Source organism: Peromyscus californicus, unplaced genomic scaffold (genome assembly GCF_007827085.1).
Source record: "Peromyscus californicus insignis strain IS unplaced genomic scaffold, ASM782708v3 Scaffold_2__1_contigs__length_46816999, whole genome shotgun sequence".
Lineage (NCBI taxonomy): Eukaryota > Metazoa > Chordata > Mammalia > Rodentia > Cricetidae > Peromyscus > Peromyscus californicus.
Window position 1 is genome coordinate 14,912,323 of NW_026294540.1, and position 15,517 is coordinate 14,927,839.

Genomic DNA, 15,517 nt, shown 5'->3' on the forward strand with positions numbered 1-15,517 from the left:
CCGGCTCCACTGTCATTTCAAATTCGGTAGATTTGACTTTGCCCAGACAGGGTTCCTCTGTGGAATATTCCTGGCCATCTGGAACTCAAGATCTACCTGCTTCTGCCTCCAAGGATACTAGGATTAAAGGTGTCCGCCAACGTTCCCGGCTGTAGATTTAACTCTTTAGATTTTTTTAGCATCACCTGGTACCTCGGAGAGCTGCATCTATCCGAGTCACATGTCATGATGACTGACTTTGTTATTTCAGTATTTGTGGCCTGTTGGGACTAGATGGTGTAGAGGTCTGCCCATTGCCCTCAAAGGGTGTTCCCAAGACTCATCTGTTGGGCATTGTCACATCATCCCTTGTAGAGGATTCTGTGACCTAGTGGGTCGCATGTCAGTTTCTTCCTGCCCAACACTGATGCAGTAGTAGTAGTAATAAGGGCTGATTTGATGCATTGATACTCAAAAAGCTCTTGGACTAGTGCTTAGCACATGATAATCAATGCAGATACCCTTAAAAGTAAAAAATAGTTCCAGACTTTCCAAGTGCTGGAAGCTGATAGCTAGTGAATGCTATGATATTTTAAGCTGGATGTAGATGGCTCTCTGTAAAAGCACTCGGGGTTTCAATGAGTTAAGTCCAGCCTGCTCTACATAGTTCCAGGTCAGCTAGGGATCTACAGCAGTAGCGGCAGCAAGTCTGATTGACTCACTTTCAGTCTCTGAGACCCACACCGAAAGCTGGGTAGATCAGCACACGCCTTTGCTCCCAGTGCTCAGGAGGCAGAGGCAGATGGATCTCTGTGAGCTCCAAGCCAGCCAGGGCTACATAAGGCAGTACTCTGATAGGGAGATGGAGGCAGAGACTGAAGGATTCCCCAGAAGCTTCAAGCCAGCAATCCTGGAGTACATGGCAAAAATAGAAAGGGGGAAAGACCTCATCTCAACAAGGTGGACATCCAGAACCACTGATAACTGCTCTGCCTGAGCACCTGGGTTCAATCCCCAGCCCCCACATGACAGCTCACAGCTGCCTGTAGCTCCAGTTCCAAGGGATCTGACACCTAATGTTTTGCTTGCTTTAGTAATACAGTGAGAAGTACTTTTGCACACTTCTGAGCGCACAAGCCTTGAGTCCCCTTTGAGTCAGACCTTTGGTATTTCCTTCAGTCTGCAGAGACTTCGCCTCCCTAGCTGACAGACACCTCACTTGGGTTCCATGAAATACACATGAGCTGTATGCCCTCAGGCATTGCCCCGTCTTAAATAGACCACTCTGAGACAGTAGTAGAAAGTATAAAGGTCATTTTACTTTAATACAAAAGTCATATAAAGTTATAGGAGAAAAAACAGCATTCACCAAATATCAGTGAAGTCAAGTCCATATTTTCTCACTTTTTCATCTCTCTCTCTGTCACATATCAATGACCGGATTATCACTGAGGCTGGACCAGGCTGTATAGGCCAGAGGCCTCTCCATGTGTGGAGGCAGGATGTGGCCATGTTCTATGTTCCTTTGCTCTCTGGAGTTCTTGGAGTTGCCTCACCTGTCATGGCCAAAGCGTGGTGGCTGTCCAGTTCTGTCCCTAGGGAGCAGATGAGTCGTGAGAACATCTTCCTTTGACTACTCTGGGGGAAACCAGTGAGCAAGCCCAGAGCAGAAACATGGCACAGAACGATGGTTCCAGAGAACATCCTGGCAATTGTCTTCTGAGTCAGAGGGTCACTGTAGCCATGGCCTTCATGCTAGGTATGCTTCCCTGACCGGAAAGAGAACCTGGGTAGAGGGAAAAAGGAAGAGAGAGCAAGGTGAAAACCACGCTTGCAGGCTGTGGGCTCAATCCATTCAGAGGCCTGTGTGATGTTACAGTGGGTAGAGGCGCTTGCCCCAAGCCTAACAACATCCTGAGCTGGATCCCTGGAACCCACACGGTGGAAGAAGAGAATTTACTGTCTGACCTGCCACACATCTGCTGTGGCATGAGCACCAGTAAACAACCAAACTCATAAATGTAATTAAAAGTAAATTTGTGCCAGGTAGGGGTGGTGGCACACGCCTCGAGTCCCAGCACTTGGGAGGCAGAGAGAGGCAGATCTCTGTGAATTTGAGGCCAGCCTGGTCTACAAATTGAGTTCCAGGACAGCCGGAGCTATAACACAGGGAAACTTGGTTTCGAAAAACCAAAATAAAGTTAAAAAACAGAAACAAAAACAAAACCTTTTGTTCTGGCCTTCTAATGAGACAGCATTGTTCTAGATGTTTCCATCTTTGACTTATTTCACAGTTATATCAGTTCCACAGTCAACCTGATTAATACCCCTGTTTTACAGATGAGCAATGTGAGGTCCCGGGAGATTTAAGAACAGGTCTAAGTGGGTAAAGTGAGCAGCTGGCTTCCTGACTCCAGCTAGACAGTGGCCTCTGCTTTCTGTTTTTAGGGATTTTATGGTAAAGGGGGGTAAATGGCTTTTCACTGTCACCTATAATTTCAAGACAAGTCTTTGCAAAGAAGAACACGTAAGAGCTGTTAAGACTGATAACCACCCATGCAGGGTGGGGGGGGGGGCGCACACCTTTAATCCCAGCACTCGGGAGGCAGAGTTCGAGGCCAGCCTGGTCTACAGAGTGAGCTGAGGACCGTCAGGGCTCCACAGACAAACGCTGTCTCAAAAAGACAAAAGACTGATGACCACCCAAGCCACACAGGTGAGTGCACCCCCGCTCTCTGCTGGCCCTGGTCCACTCACATGGGGCACAGAACCCTTCCCTGGCTCCTCAGTTATCCTCAAGACAAAGATAAAAATCCTTAGCCTGACGTACTTTCAAAACGTCACCTATCCCCCCATTCCTTCCTCCAGTATAGTGAGCTTATCTGCTGTGAATCTGCAGCCTCCTGGCCACAGACATTTTACTTTTGCCTTATTTGGCCTAAATGCCAGTGAATAGGCTTGAAGAATTCCCAAAGGAGAGGCTGAAAGAAACCAGTGGTTTCTGCCTTCTTGAGGCTCCATTTAGACCAAGATATACAGAAAAGGGAGAAATTCCCCCAGCTTCCCCAGAAAGCAGACAGCAGAGCTCACTGTGAATATGGTCATGTAACTTGCCAGCTTAAGAGCCCCATCGTGCTCCCCCTACATGAAGAACGGGACCTCAAGCTGGGTGACTCACGGCTGTAATCTCAGTACTTGAGGAGTGCAAGAAGGAGGATCAGTAGTTCAAGGCCAGCCTGGGCAACTTTTAGTGAGATTCTGTCTCAAAAATCTTTTTTTTTTTTTATTTTCTGAGACAGGGATTAAAGGTGTGCATTACCGCCACCCGGTAGGAGTGTATGTTTCTGTGTGTATGCACTGGCTGCTCTTTCAGAGGACCCGGGGTTCAATTCCCAGCACCTACATGGCAGCTCAGAACTGCCTGTAACTCCAGTTTCAGGGGATCCAATACCCTCATACAGACATACATAAAGGCAAAACACCAGTGCACATAAAATAAAATGATAAATAAATCATTTTAAAAATGAGCCAGGTGGTGATGGTGCATGCTTTAATCCCAGCAACAGAAGGCAGAGGCAGGAGGATCTCTGCGTTCAAGGCCAGCCTGGTCTACAGAGAAAGTTCCAGGACAGCCAGAGCTACATAGAAAAACCCTTGCCTCAAAAAAACAAAAAACAAACAAACAAACAAAAAAAAAAACATGGTGATGCATGTCTTTATCCCAGTACTCAGCACAGTCTCTTGAGTAGGCAGGCAGATGTCTGTGAGTTCAAGGCCAGCCAGGTCTACATAGTGAATACCAGTAAGAAACTGTCTCAAAAAAAAGAGAGACCATAGGGCTTCCTCCCTAGTGCTACAGAAGAAAAACCAGGGGCTAGAAAGATGGCTTAGCTGTAAGAGAGCAAACTCACATATAGACACATGTACATACACATAATTCTTCAAAAATTAAAGCCAGGCTGTGGTGGCGCACGCCTTTAATCCCAGCACTCAGGAGGCAGAGCCAGGCGGATCTTTGTGAGTTCGAGGCCAGCCTGGTCTACAGAGTGAGTTCCAGGAAAGGCACAAAGCTACACAGAGAAACCCTGTCTCGAAAAACAAAAATTAAAAAGGGGCTAGAGAGATGGCTCAGTGGTTAAGAGCAAGCATTTGCTGTTCTTACAGCGGACCTGGGTTCGATTCACCACCACCCGTAACTCCAGTTCCAGGGAATCTGATGTACTCTGCTGGCCTCTGAGGGTACACACACACCCTGCACATTAGGCAGGCAGCCAAAACACTGATACACATAAAATAATGATAAATAAATCTTTAAAAAAGAAAAGGGGGCAGCCAGGCAGTGGTGGTGCACACCTTTATTCCCAGCACGCAGGAGGCAGAGGCAGGTGTGTCTCTGTAAATTTGAGGCCAGCCTCGTCTACAACTCGAGTTTCTGGACAGCCAAGGCTGTTACACAGAGAAACCCTGTCTCAAAGAAACCAAAAAAGGAGGGGGGGGGTTATTTAAGTATGTATATAAAAATCAGTATCGGAAAAGAGTGCGTGATCACTTATTTCCCATGATGGAAGGAGAGGTAGGTTCTATTATCCTCATTTTACACGTTAGGAAACCTAGGCTTCAGGGAATCTATACATGGGGTCATAATCTCAGGAGGCAGAGCTTGGGATACTAGCCACTGCCATTATACAAGAGGAAGAAATAGGTTATCAACATTTGAAAGGTGAAGGATTCTGCTACTTGAATCAGAATTTCTAGGGACTATATAGTAAGTACATACAAGGGCTTGGGACTGTGTACAACTCTGGGAATCTTCTGGTTAAACATATTGCCTGTGTGGTGACTAAGTTTTATGTCAACTTGACACAAGCTAGGTTCATCTGAGAGGAGGGAACTTCTATTGAGAATTTGGCTCCGTAAGGCAAGGCTGTAGGGCATTTTTCTTAATTTGTGACTGATGGGGGAGGGTCCAGCCATTGTAGGTGGTGCCATCCCTGGGCTGGTGGCCCTGGGTTCTATAAGAAAGCAGGCTGAGCCGGGCGGTGGTGGCGCACGCCTTTAATCCCAGCACTCGGGAGGCAGAGCCAGGCGGATCTCTGTGAGTTCGAGGCCAGCCTGGTCTCCAAAGCGAGTACCAGGAAAGGCGCAAAGCTACACAGAGAAACCCTGTCTCGAAAAACCAAAAAAAAAAAAAGAAAGCAGGCTGAGCAAACCATGAGGAGCAAGCCAGTGAGCAGCACCCCTCCATGGCCTCTGCATCAGCTCCTGCCTCCAGGTTCCATCCCACAGGGAAGCTCCTAAAGCAGGAAGGCAAACAACAAGAAGAGCTTCAGGAAGTCCCTGAAACTGACCAGATTCACTAGGCCCCTCCCTGCCAGAGTAAACAATAAAAGCTGAGAGTCCCTCTGAGATTAATGAACAGAGCTGCAAAGGAGACTCTGAGAGCAGACCAGCTGAGCTGTGTGGAAGCCGTTTAGACCAACTGAGGCACCTGGAAAGGACACTCTCCAACGTGCTGTGCTCCCTACAGGGCTCCAGGTTCCCAGCTTTGTAAGCTGTCACTCATACTGGAGTGGGCTTTGGTAATGCAGCTGTTCTTAAATCATTTCTGCTCCTGTAAGTAACCCCGATAAAACTCATGGTTCACCAAGCTGGACTTTGGTGGTGTCTGTACTTTGTGATCCATCATGGGATCCCTATCTGGAGCGAGTAGCCACGTGTTTCCTCTCCCCAGGAAAAGTGGTTTCACACAATTGTTTCCCTAATTGCTTTTGATGATGGACTGCAAAATAAACCCTTTCTTCCCCAGATTGCTTTTGCTCACAATCTTTCATGCCAGCCACAGAAACCCTAAGACACCCTGTTATATCAGAAGAGCAGTAAGTGCTCTTAACTGCCAGCCATCTCTCCAGCCCCGGCCTTCCCCTTTTTAGGAGAAATCCCTTATAGATAGACTCTCTTTGGTATACCAAGCCGCCAGCAAGACTCTCCTGCCTTGAAGCCCCTATTAACAGGAGGTTCACTAGAACATAGACCCGCCATACGGCCACCCCTTGACCCATGACCAAGATGGCTACACAGTGACCCGGCAGAGGGTGTCGACAGCTTGAAGAAGACAACCAGATGATTCATATCCCAGACTGGACATGGTGGGAGGCGAGATATTTCATCACACTGCTTACAACAGCGCGCAATTGGAAACTTGGAAACTCACTATTTCTTTCTTTTTTTCTTTTTCTTTCTTTCTTTTTTTGAGACAGGGTTTCTCTGTGTAACTGAACTGTCCTGGAACTCACTTTGTAGACCAGGCTGGCTTCAGACTCACAGAGATCTGCCTGCCTCTGCCTCCTGAGTGCTGACACTAAAGGTGTGCACCACCATACCCTGCTGAAAACTCACTATTTCTGGAATATTCCATTAAATATTTTTGGATCCTGCTGGGCGTTGGTGGCACACGCCTTTAATCCCAGCACTTTGGGAGGTGGAGGCAGGAGGATCTCTGTGAGTTCAAGGCCAGCCTGAGCAAATTCCAGGACAGGCTCCCGAGCTACATAGAGACACCTTGTATCAAAAAAAATTAAAAAAAAATTTTTTTGGATCCTGGTTGTCCATGGCTAGGTGAAACCTTAGAAAGTGACCCTATGCTGGTTAGTGGTGGCGCACACCTTTAATCCCAGCACTCGGGAGGCAGAGGCAGGTGGACCTCTGTGAGTTCGAGGCCAACCTGGGCTACAGAGTAAGATCCAGGAAAGGTGCAAAGCTACCCTGTTTCAAACCACCCCCCCCCAAAAAAAAGAGAAAGTGATCCTATGAATAACTGTTATGATATTAATAACATTATGGTTCAAAGTACTTGAGTCAGGGAGAGGCAGACTCTTCCCCACACCTTGCCAGGATGTGTCCCATACTCAGACTTCTTCCTAGCATTGGTCACAGTTATAACTAAGTGGCATGAAACTTTCCTACTGGCTGCAGCCACACCCTGGGAGAGGAGAACCTCCCACCCCAGGGCTGGCCAGCCTCCCCTCAACCCACAGCATCTCATGGTCATGATCTAGTGGTAACGGGGGCATCCAGGTGACTCACAGCTTCTTCATGATGGTCCTCTCTTCCTTCTCACCGTTGCCCATGGTAACCACAGCATCCTTCTCTCTTCTTCGTCCTGGAGCTTCTCTGGGTGGAAGCAGGCCACTGGGGAAATGGGAGAGCAGGGGTGAATGAACAGTTGTACTGCGGATCTCTTTCTCTGGGGTTTAGTTCAGTGGTACAACAGCAGACCTCGGATTCCATCCCTGACACCAAAATAAATAAAATAAGGTATTTGTTGGTGTTGTGCTTTGAGACAAGGTCTCTCATGCAGAATAGGCTAGCCTTTAATTTAGAGAGATCTGCCCGTCTCCACCCCCTTGCGTGCTGGTATTACCGGGGTGTTCTACCAAGCCCGACCACTGCTGTTTTGAATCAGGGCCTCACTCTATAGCCCAGGCTGCCTTGAACTCATGATCCTGCAGACGTACTGGGATTACAGATATGCCTGACCACACATGGATGGACTTCTTTTATTTTTCTTCCTAGAAAGAGGGTTATGGGGCTGGAGGGACGGCTCAGCGGTTTAGAGCACTGGCTGCTCTTCTAGAGGACCGTGGTTCAATTCCCAGCATCCACATGGCAGCTCATAACTGTCTGTAACTCCAGTTCCAGGGGATCCAACACCCTCATACCAGTGCATATAAAATAAAGTTAAATTAAAATTTAAAAAAGAAAGAAAGGAAGAGGGTCTCATGTAGCACAGGCTGGCCTCTGAATTTATACTCCTCCTGCCTCCACCTCTGGAGTGCAGGGATTACAGGTATGTGCCACCACACACAACCTGGACTTCTTTTTATTTATTTTTTTTTTTTTTGGTTTTGTTTCTGGAGACAGGATTACTGTCTGGCCCTGAGCTGTCCTGGAACGCTCTCTGTAGACCAGGCTGGCCTCAAACTCACAGAGATCGTCTGCCTCTGCCTCCCAGAGTGCTGGGATCAAAGGCGTGGTGGGCCACTGCCACCACCACCACCTGGCAGCCTGCCTGGACTTCTCTTGGTCATGGCTCCCTATTAAACTATCAAGGACCTTCTGCTACCAAGGGCCCGGCACTATCCAGGGGTGTGCAGCTGTGCACTTGGTGGGTGTGCAGCCGTGCACCTGGCACACGTAGTGGGTGTTCAGAAAACCGGACGAGCGAACACAGGAGCATGCGTGTAATGCGCCGAGCACCCTGGGCCGCTGCAGGGAGCTCACCTCCTGTAGCACTGAAGTTCCTCCTGCACGAGCAGCAGCTGCGACTTGAGCTTGTTACGCTCCTGCAGCACGTCCCTCAGCTCCTGCAGAGTGAAGCGGGGCCGGTTGGGGTCCGTCAGATCCACTACCATCTTGTCGGGTCCCAGGTTCACCTGAAAGGCAACAGGCCAACAACCAACAGGGTCAGTTACCACGCTGGGCCACACCCACCCCTCAAGGGAAAGGTCGGCTCCGTGGCTCCCAGGAGCCCTGGGAGCTGAGCCCAGGCTTGCCCGGAGGGCTGGTAAAGTACCCTTCCCTGAGAGGAGACCCAGGGTTCCCCAGAGCGGCGGGTGCCAGGACTGGAGCAGAGCAAGTATGACCAAGGAGCACGTTACACGAACTGAGGAAACGGAGGTGAAGAACATGACTGGTGGAAGCTCCCACTACTGCTCAGTATCAAAATGACAGGTAACGAGTACGGATGAGACGCAGCCCTGGAAACCGGAACGGGGCTGGTGAGATGGTTCTCCGGTGAAGGGTAATCTCTGCTCCTGCAGAGGACCCAGATTCGGTACCCAGCACCTCCATGGCTGCTCACAACCGTTTATAACCCCAGTTCCAGACGACCCAACACCCCGCTTCTGTCCTCCGAAGGTATGAGACATATACATGTAGTGCCCATACAGACACGCGAGCAAAACCCCCATACTCATGGAATAAACATAAATGCACGGCCAAAGAAGATCCTGAAAGATCAACACCCACCTCACAGGTGTGAAGCTGGGGTTCCATCCCCAGGCCCCCAAAAACACCTATGAAAATATATTGAACCGCCGGGCGGTGGTGGCGCACGCCTTTAATCCCAGCACTCGGGAGGCAGAGCCAGGCGGATCTCTGTGAGTTCGAGGCCAGCCTGGGCTACCAAGTGAGTTCCAGGAGAGGCGCAAAGCTACACACAGAGAAAACCTGTCTCGAAAAAACAAAAAAAAAAAAAAAAGAAAATATATTGAACCAAGCCGGGCAGTGGTGGCGCACGCCTTTAATCCCAGAGGCAGAGCCAGGCGGATCTCTGTGAGTTCCGAGGCCAGCCTGGGCTACAGAGCGAGATCCAGGACAGGCACCGAAGCTACACAGAGAAAAAAAAAAAAAAAAAAAAAAAAAAAAAAACAAAAAAAAAAGAAAGAAAGAAAATATATTGAACCAAAATAGACACAAGACACAAGACACGCGTGTTATGTAATACGAAGATCCACATGACTCCCACGGTGACTCCCACGGGACACGGCCACACTGGGGCTGTGTTTCTAGTGTCACCGTCTACATTCCATCGCCTCTGGTGAAGATAAAGCTTGCAAGCACAGTGCACAGACGTCCTCAGTCTTGCGTCAGTGGACACTCAGTTCAGAACCCTCACCGCTGATAACAGGACGGGGGAATTTTTCCAAGTTCATTAAACAACAAAGACATTCCTCATAGTCTTTTTTTTTTTTTTTTTTTTTTTAATAGAATGCTGACTCAGGGCTTCCTGAGTCACTCACTCCTTGGGTGGCTGAAGGGCACTAGGGCCATGTTTGACCCATCCTGAATCCAGGGAATAAAAGAAAAACAGGAGCAGATGTGGTGGTGGTGCACCTGCCTTTGATCCCAGCCCTGGGCAGGCAGAGGCAGGTGGGGCTCTGTGAGTTCAAGGCCAGCCTGGTCTGTAGAGCAAGATCCAGGACAGCTAGGGCTGACCTTACCTAAAAAAAAAAAAAAAAAAAAAGGCCTGGGGGTGTGGGTGTGGATTAGGAGAGAAGTGTGCTGCATACCACTAGCCTACCTAGAGAAAAAAGGAAAAAACAAACAAAACCCCCAGGTTTTCTTTGGAGGGAATGGGTTGTTTTTGAGACAGGGTTTCTCTGTGTAGCCCTGGCTGTCCTGGAACTCACCCTGTAGACCAGGCTGGCCTCAAACAAAAAAAGAAGTGTAGAAAAAAAATACGTGAATCAACTTGGTGCTACCAAACAATATACTTGAACTTGGTAAAGGAAGGCTGGGGAAACCACTCAATGGTGGAGCACAAGTCCAGTGTGAGCCAGGCTCTGAAGTCCAGACCCTCCATGGTTTAAAAAAAAACATTAATGTATAAAAATACAAATAAAAAGTAGGTAGTCGGAGAGATGCCTCTTGCAGAGACTCAGGTTAGGTTCCCAGCACCCACAGGATGGCTCACAACCATGGTTTCAGGGGATCTATCAGGCACACACATGGTGCACAATAATACATCTTAAAAATCATTTTTAAGTAAACAAATAAATCCAGCACTAGAGAGGCCGAGGCAGATCTGTGAGTTTGAGACCAGTTTGAGGTGAGTTCCAGGCCACAGTGAAATTTTGCCTCAAAAAATAAAGTGAGCTGGGGCTGGAGAGATGGCTCAGAGGTTAAGAGCACTGGCTACTCTTCCAGAGGTCCTAATTTCAATTCCCAGCACCCACCCAGCACCCACATGGTGGTTCGCAACCATCTGTAATAATAAGATCGGGTGCCCTCTTCTGGTGGGCAGGCATACATCCAGGCAAAACACTGTATACATAATAAATAAATAAATCTTTATAAAAATAAAGTGAGCCAGGGCAGTGGTGGCCCACGCCTTTAATCCCAGCACTTAGGAGGCAGAGCCAGGCAGATCTCTGTGAGTTTGAGGCCAGCCTGGTCTACAGAGCGAGATCCAGGACAGGCACCAAAACCACACAGAGAAACCCTGTCTCGAAAAACCAAAAAATAAAAAATAAAAAAGTGAAAACAGTAAATGAGTTACATGTTACATGTATTTGACCATAAGTCAAAATAATTTAAAAATCATAAAAAAAATAAAAAAGAACAGGATATTTTAATATACTGTGTAGTCAGTGAATTTTTTTTTTTTTAATTTCTTTCCTTCGTTTTTTTTCTTGGAGGCAGGGGCTTGCCATATAGCCAGCCAGGCTGGCCACAAACGCCCAACCATCATGCCTGAGCCTCCCAAGCTAGTATGACAGGCACATATCACCACATCCGGCTCCCCACCCCCACACTTCCCACACCCTGAGTTAAGACTGTATTTAAGGAAGAAAATATGCTACCTCATCTGGTGCCTGTGACACTTGTCCCCTCGGCCCCATAGGGGGAAATCACGGGGCCCCATGCAAACTACAGTTCCCAGGCCCCAATGCAACTTCCTCCATTTCCCTGTGCCTGAAGACCATTCGCACCAAATACCATGACTATGGCTGAGCAACCCGGGCAGGACAAGCGGTTAAACTTTTCTTGAGTCTCCAAGGCCCAGCTATGACGGAGGTTCTTGGCCATCACCCAGGACGGCTGTGGAAGCAGAGTCTCTCTGCAGGTACAATCATCACTGGGACTTAGAAGCTGGTGAAATATGCCAGCAGTAGTGGTGGTTCACACCTTTGACCCCAACACTCAGAAAGACCGAGGCAGGATGATTACCATGAGTTCGAAGCCAGCCTGAGCTACAGTGTGAGACCCTGCCTTGAATAATACAAAACGAGAAAGCTGTAAGTGAAATAAAAGAAAAAAATAGACCAGGGAAACAATATATGTCCGTGTATCGAGGAGGGGGAGGAGAGAGAGAGAGAGAGTGTGTGTATGAAGTTACAGGAAGTCTTTTCTTAGAACTTATGTGTAACTGGGTATAGCAGCTCATGCTTGTCATCTCTGCACTCTGGATGCTTGGGTAGGAGGACCTCTGGGAGTTTGAGGCTACTCTGATCTACATGGAAAGTTCCAGGCCATCGAGGGCTACTTAGTGAGACCCTGCTTACAAAAAAGAAAGGAGAAAGAGAGAGAGACCTTACCTCGGAACCAAAAATGAATGAAGAAAGGAGTGGGCTATGTAACTCAGCAGTACAATGATTTCTCAGCACATTCAGGCCCCTCCACTGCCCAGTATTTCAACCCTAAACCACAGAAACGACAACACACCCCCACACAGCTTCTTAGATCCCTGTTCAGACCCACTGAGTCTAGCAATTCCAGGCTTTAGTGCTGTCTCTTTGATTTGTTTAGTTATCACTTTTTTTTTACTTTTGTTGTTGTTGTTGTTTGAGACAGGGTCTCTCTGTGTAGCTCTGGCTGTTCTGGAACTCACTCTGTAGACCAGACTGGCCTGGAACTCACAGAGATCCGCCTGCCTCTGCCTCCCAAGTGCTGGGATTGAGGGCCTGCGCCACCACTGGCCTGTCAGGTACTAAAGGTCTCTTTTCAAGATCACTCTTAGAAAGTCATTCTGAAGTGTGCTAACATTTGAAGCCACTGCTGGAGGCCAAAGTCAAAGATGCAGTGGGCAAGGCTAAAGGGAGGCGGTGGCGCAGGCCTTTAATCCCAGCACTCGGAAGGCAGAGGCAGGCAAGGCCAGCCTGGGCTACAGAGAGAGTTCCAGGACAGGCTCCAAAGGCACAGAGAAACTTTGTCTAAAACAAACAAACAAAAAACAAACAAACAAACAAAAAAAAAACCCAAAAAAACAAAAAACAAAGAAAAGCTGGGTGGTGGTGCTGCAAACCTTTAATCCCAGCACTCGGGAGGCAGAGCCAGGCGGATCGCGGATCTCTCTGAGTTCGAGGCCAGCCTGGTCTACAGAGCAAGTTCCAGGAAAGGCTCCAAAGCTACACAGAGAAACCCTGTCTCAAAAAAAAAAAAAAAAAAAAAAAAAAAAAAAAAAAAAAAAAAAACCTTTTTACAAGAGAAAGTAAAATGGGTTTGGAGCGATAATTCAGCAGTTAAGAGCACAGGCTGCTCTTGCAGAGGACCTAGGTTCGATTCCCAGCATCCATATGGCGGCTCCCAACCATCCATAAATCCATGGTAGGAGATTCAACGCCCTCTTCTGGCCTTCTCGGGCACTGCACGCATGTGGAGCCCAGAAGTACTTGAGGGCAAAACGCCCGGACACATAAAAAAAAAAAAAAAAAAAAGGTTAAAATAACATTTTTACATAAAGAAAGAAAGTAAATTCAAAACCGGAGCGGTAGGCGACTGACACGGAACCCCGCAGGCAGGCTCGGACCCTTAGTAGGTACTCCGTGACTGTCAACTGCGGGCAAACTTCCAGCCGGAGGCTTGGGTTGCCGCTCACCTGGTCTCCGGACGCACCGGCTCTGCGCAGCCCCTCGACCTCCTGCCTGAGGTTGTCCCTCTCCATCCTCAGCTCCTCCGCCACCAGGCTGCCCTCGTTCACCAGCGCCTCCAGCATCTCCATCACACGCACGATCTTGAATTGCAGCCGGGTGACGCGGGGGTCGCTGCCCAGGGCCATCAGCTCGCGGCCCACCACGTAGGAGATGTCGTACACGTCGTCGGTGGTCAGCTCTAGGGGGCTCTTGGCCAGGGCGCCTTCGTCCTCCTCCCCGTCCTCCTCCTCCCGCACCGGGGGCTCCTCCATGGTGACCCCGACCCCGGCGACCTCTGGGGCTGCTGTCACCTAGGCGTCCGCTGGCTCTGGGGTCAAGACAACTTAGCGCGGGACCGAGCCCACGCCGTGCGCCGTGCGCAGTCCGGGTGGCCCCGGGGAAGAATGCACCGAAGTCGCGGGAGGCACCGGACCACGGAAAAGCGCGCGCAGCCGCACAGCGGTGCGCCAGATGTGAGGGACACGGAGCAGGGACCGTGGGAAGCAAAGCGGCGAGAAAGGGGCACCAGAGGACCCGAGGCCTGGTAGCCCGCGGGTGGGGGGGGAGGAGCCACCCGCAGCTCCGCCCTTGGTGACGGGCGCGTGAGAAGCCTGGTTTCCATAGAGACAGGGGCGGACTTTCCAGGGTGGTCATGGAAAGAGGGTTAAAAAAAAAAAAAAAAAAAAAAGCTCACAACTTTTTCCCTTTGCAAACTGGAGCTTTCCAGCTATCGAATTTGCATGCCAGGGGAGGGGAAATCCAGGTCTCTATTGCAGGTTTTTTTTTGTTTTTCCAATTGTGTAACAAAAAACAGCTGGCAGCCGTTGGGCTGGGCTTGGGGAGCAGTTGGTGGAGCATGGCATCCGGGCCTCTTAGCACTCAGCTAGCTATCTTGTTGGCTACCCAGTTATATCTCAATACCTGTGAGCGAGAAAATGCAAGGGGCGCCGTTAATGAACCTTGAAAACCCGGCTGCTAAAGGGGAAGAAGCCGGCGTGAACAGCCACAGCCACACGGCTTCCTTTCTAGGAAATGTCCAGAATAGATGAGTTCCCAGGCAGGAAAGGGAGATCAGCTTCCTGTTATTAAAAAGAAGTAAAAAGAAAAGATGGCAGCACTCGGTCAGCATCAGGAGCTGACACTCAGCTCACACAGCTCCATTCAATGGCATTTGCTCTAAGAAAGGGCCTCGAGGTGGGAGGGAGGGAGAGCATTATTAGATAGCAACAATCTGTGAAGTTCTAAACACGACCCTGCCTTAAAGGTAAGCCCCTCTTTCCCTTTAAAGCTTCGAGGGGCGCTTCCTCAAGAGTGAAATCAGTGGCGGGGGTGCACGCCTTTAATCCCAACACTCTGGAGGCAGAGGCAGGTGATTCTCTGAGTTCAAGGCTGGTCTGGTCTACAGAGCGAGTTCCAAGACAGCCAGGGCTACACAGAGAAACCCTGTCTTGCAAAACCAAGAACCAACCAGCCAAACAAAAGCAAGAGCAAAATACCAAAATGTGAGGCCGGGCGGTGGTGGCGCACGCCTTTAATCCCAGCACTCGGGAGGCAGAGCCAGGCGGATCTCTGTGAGTTCGAGGCCAGCCTGGGCTACCAAGTGAGTCCCAGGAAAGGCGCAAAGCTACACAGAGAAACCCTGTCTCGAAAAACCAAAAAAAAAAAAACAAAACAAAACAAAACAAAACAAAATGTGTTGCCTTGAGGACTGATACTTTTGATATAAAAACCAAAGGTTTGGGTGATGTGGTGGTACCTACCTTTAACCTCCAGCACTCAGGAGACAGAGGCAGGCAGGCAGAGGCCAGCTTGGTTTAATATGGTGCCTTCCAGCCAGGGCTCCATAGTGAGTCAGTATCTCAGAATAGCAGTGGCCAGGGAGACTGGGGAGTTGGCTTAGCATCTTCTAGAGGACAGGGTTTGAGTCCCAGCACTCACACCATGTGTAACTCTAGTTCCCGATGATCTCATACCTTTTCCTCACTCCTCCAGTCAGGGGAATGCACATAGCGCACATAACATACATTATAGGCACAATTCAAAAGCACGTAAAATAAAATGATGAATTAAAAAAAAGAGAGAGACAAGACTGTTGTTTTTGTCTGGCATAAGTCAGGTGAGTTAGC

The 15,517-nt window shown here is 49.0% G+C and overlaps 1 protein-coding gene across 1 annotated transcript; it reads right to left on the reverse strand.

The window, feature by feature from the left end:
• Positions 1-1,278: 1,278 nt before the first annotated feature.
• On the reverse strand, positions 1,279-13,972 carry Rilpl2 (Rab interacting lysosomal protein like 2). Its single transcript, XM_052755450.1, has 4 exons — positions 13,358-13,972; positions 8,260-8,411; positions 7,063-7,167; positions 1,279-1,765 (listed from the first exon to the last, which is right to left on the reverse strand). The coding sequence occupies exons 1-4, from the start codon at positions 13,661-13,663 to the stop codon at positions 1,735-1,737; spliced, it is 594 nt and encodes a 197-aa protein (XP_052611410.1). The 5' UTR covers positions 13,664-13,972; the 3' UTR covers positions 1,279-1,734.
• Positions 13,973-15,517: the final 1,545 nt, after the last annotated feature.

Coding starts and splice junctions, on each gene's coding strand:
- Rilpl2 (XM_052755450.1), bottom strand. CDS start 13,663: ATGGAGGAGCCCCCGGTGCGGGAGGAGGAGGACGGGGAGGAGGACGAA. Junction 8,412..13,357: donor CCGGTGCGTCCGGAGACCAG/GTGAGCGGCAAC, acceptor GTTGCCTTTCAG/GTGAACCTGGGACCCGACAA. Junction 1,766..7,062: donor AGGACCATCATGAAGAAGCT/GTGAGTCACCTG, acceptor CCCTCTACCCAG/GTTCTCTTTCCGGTCAGGGA.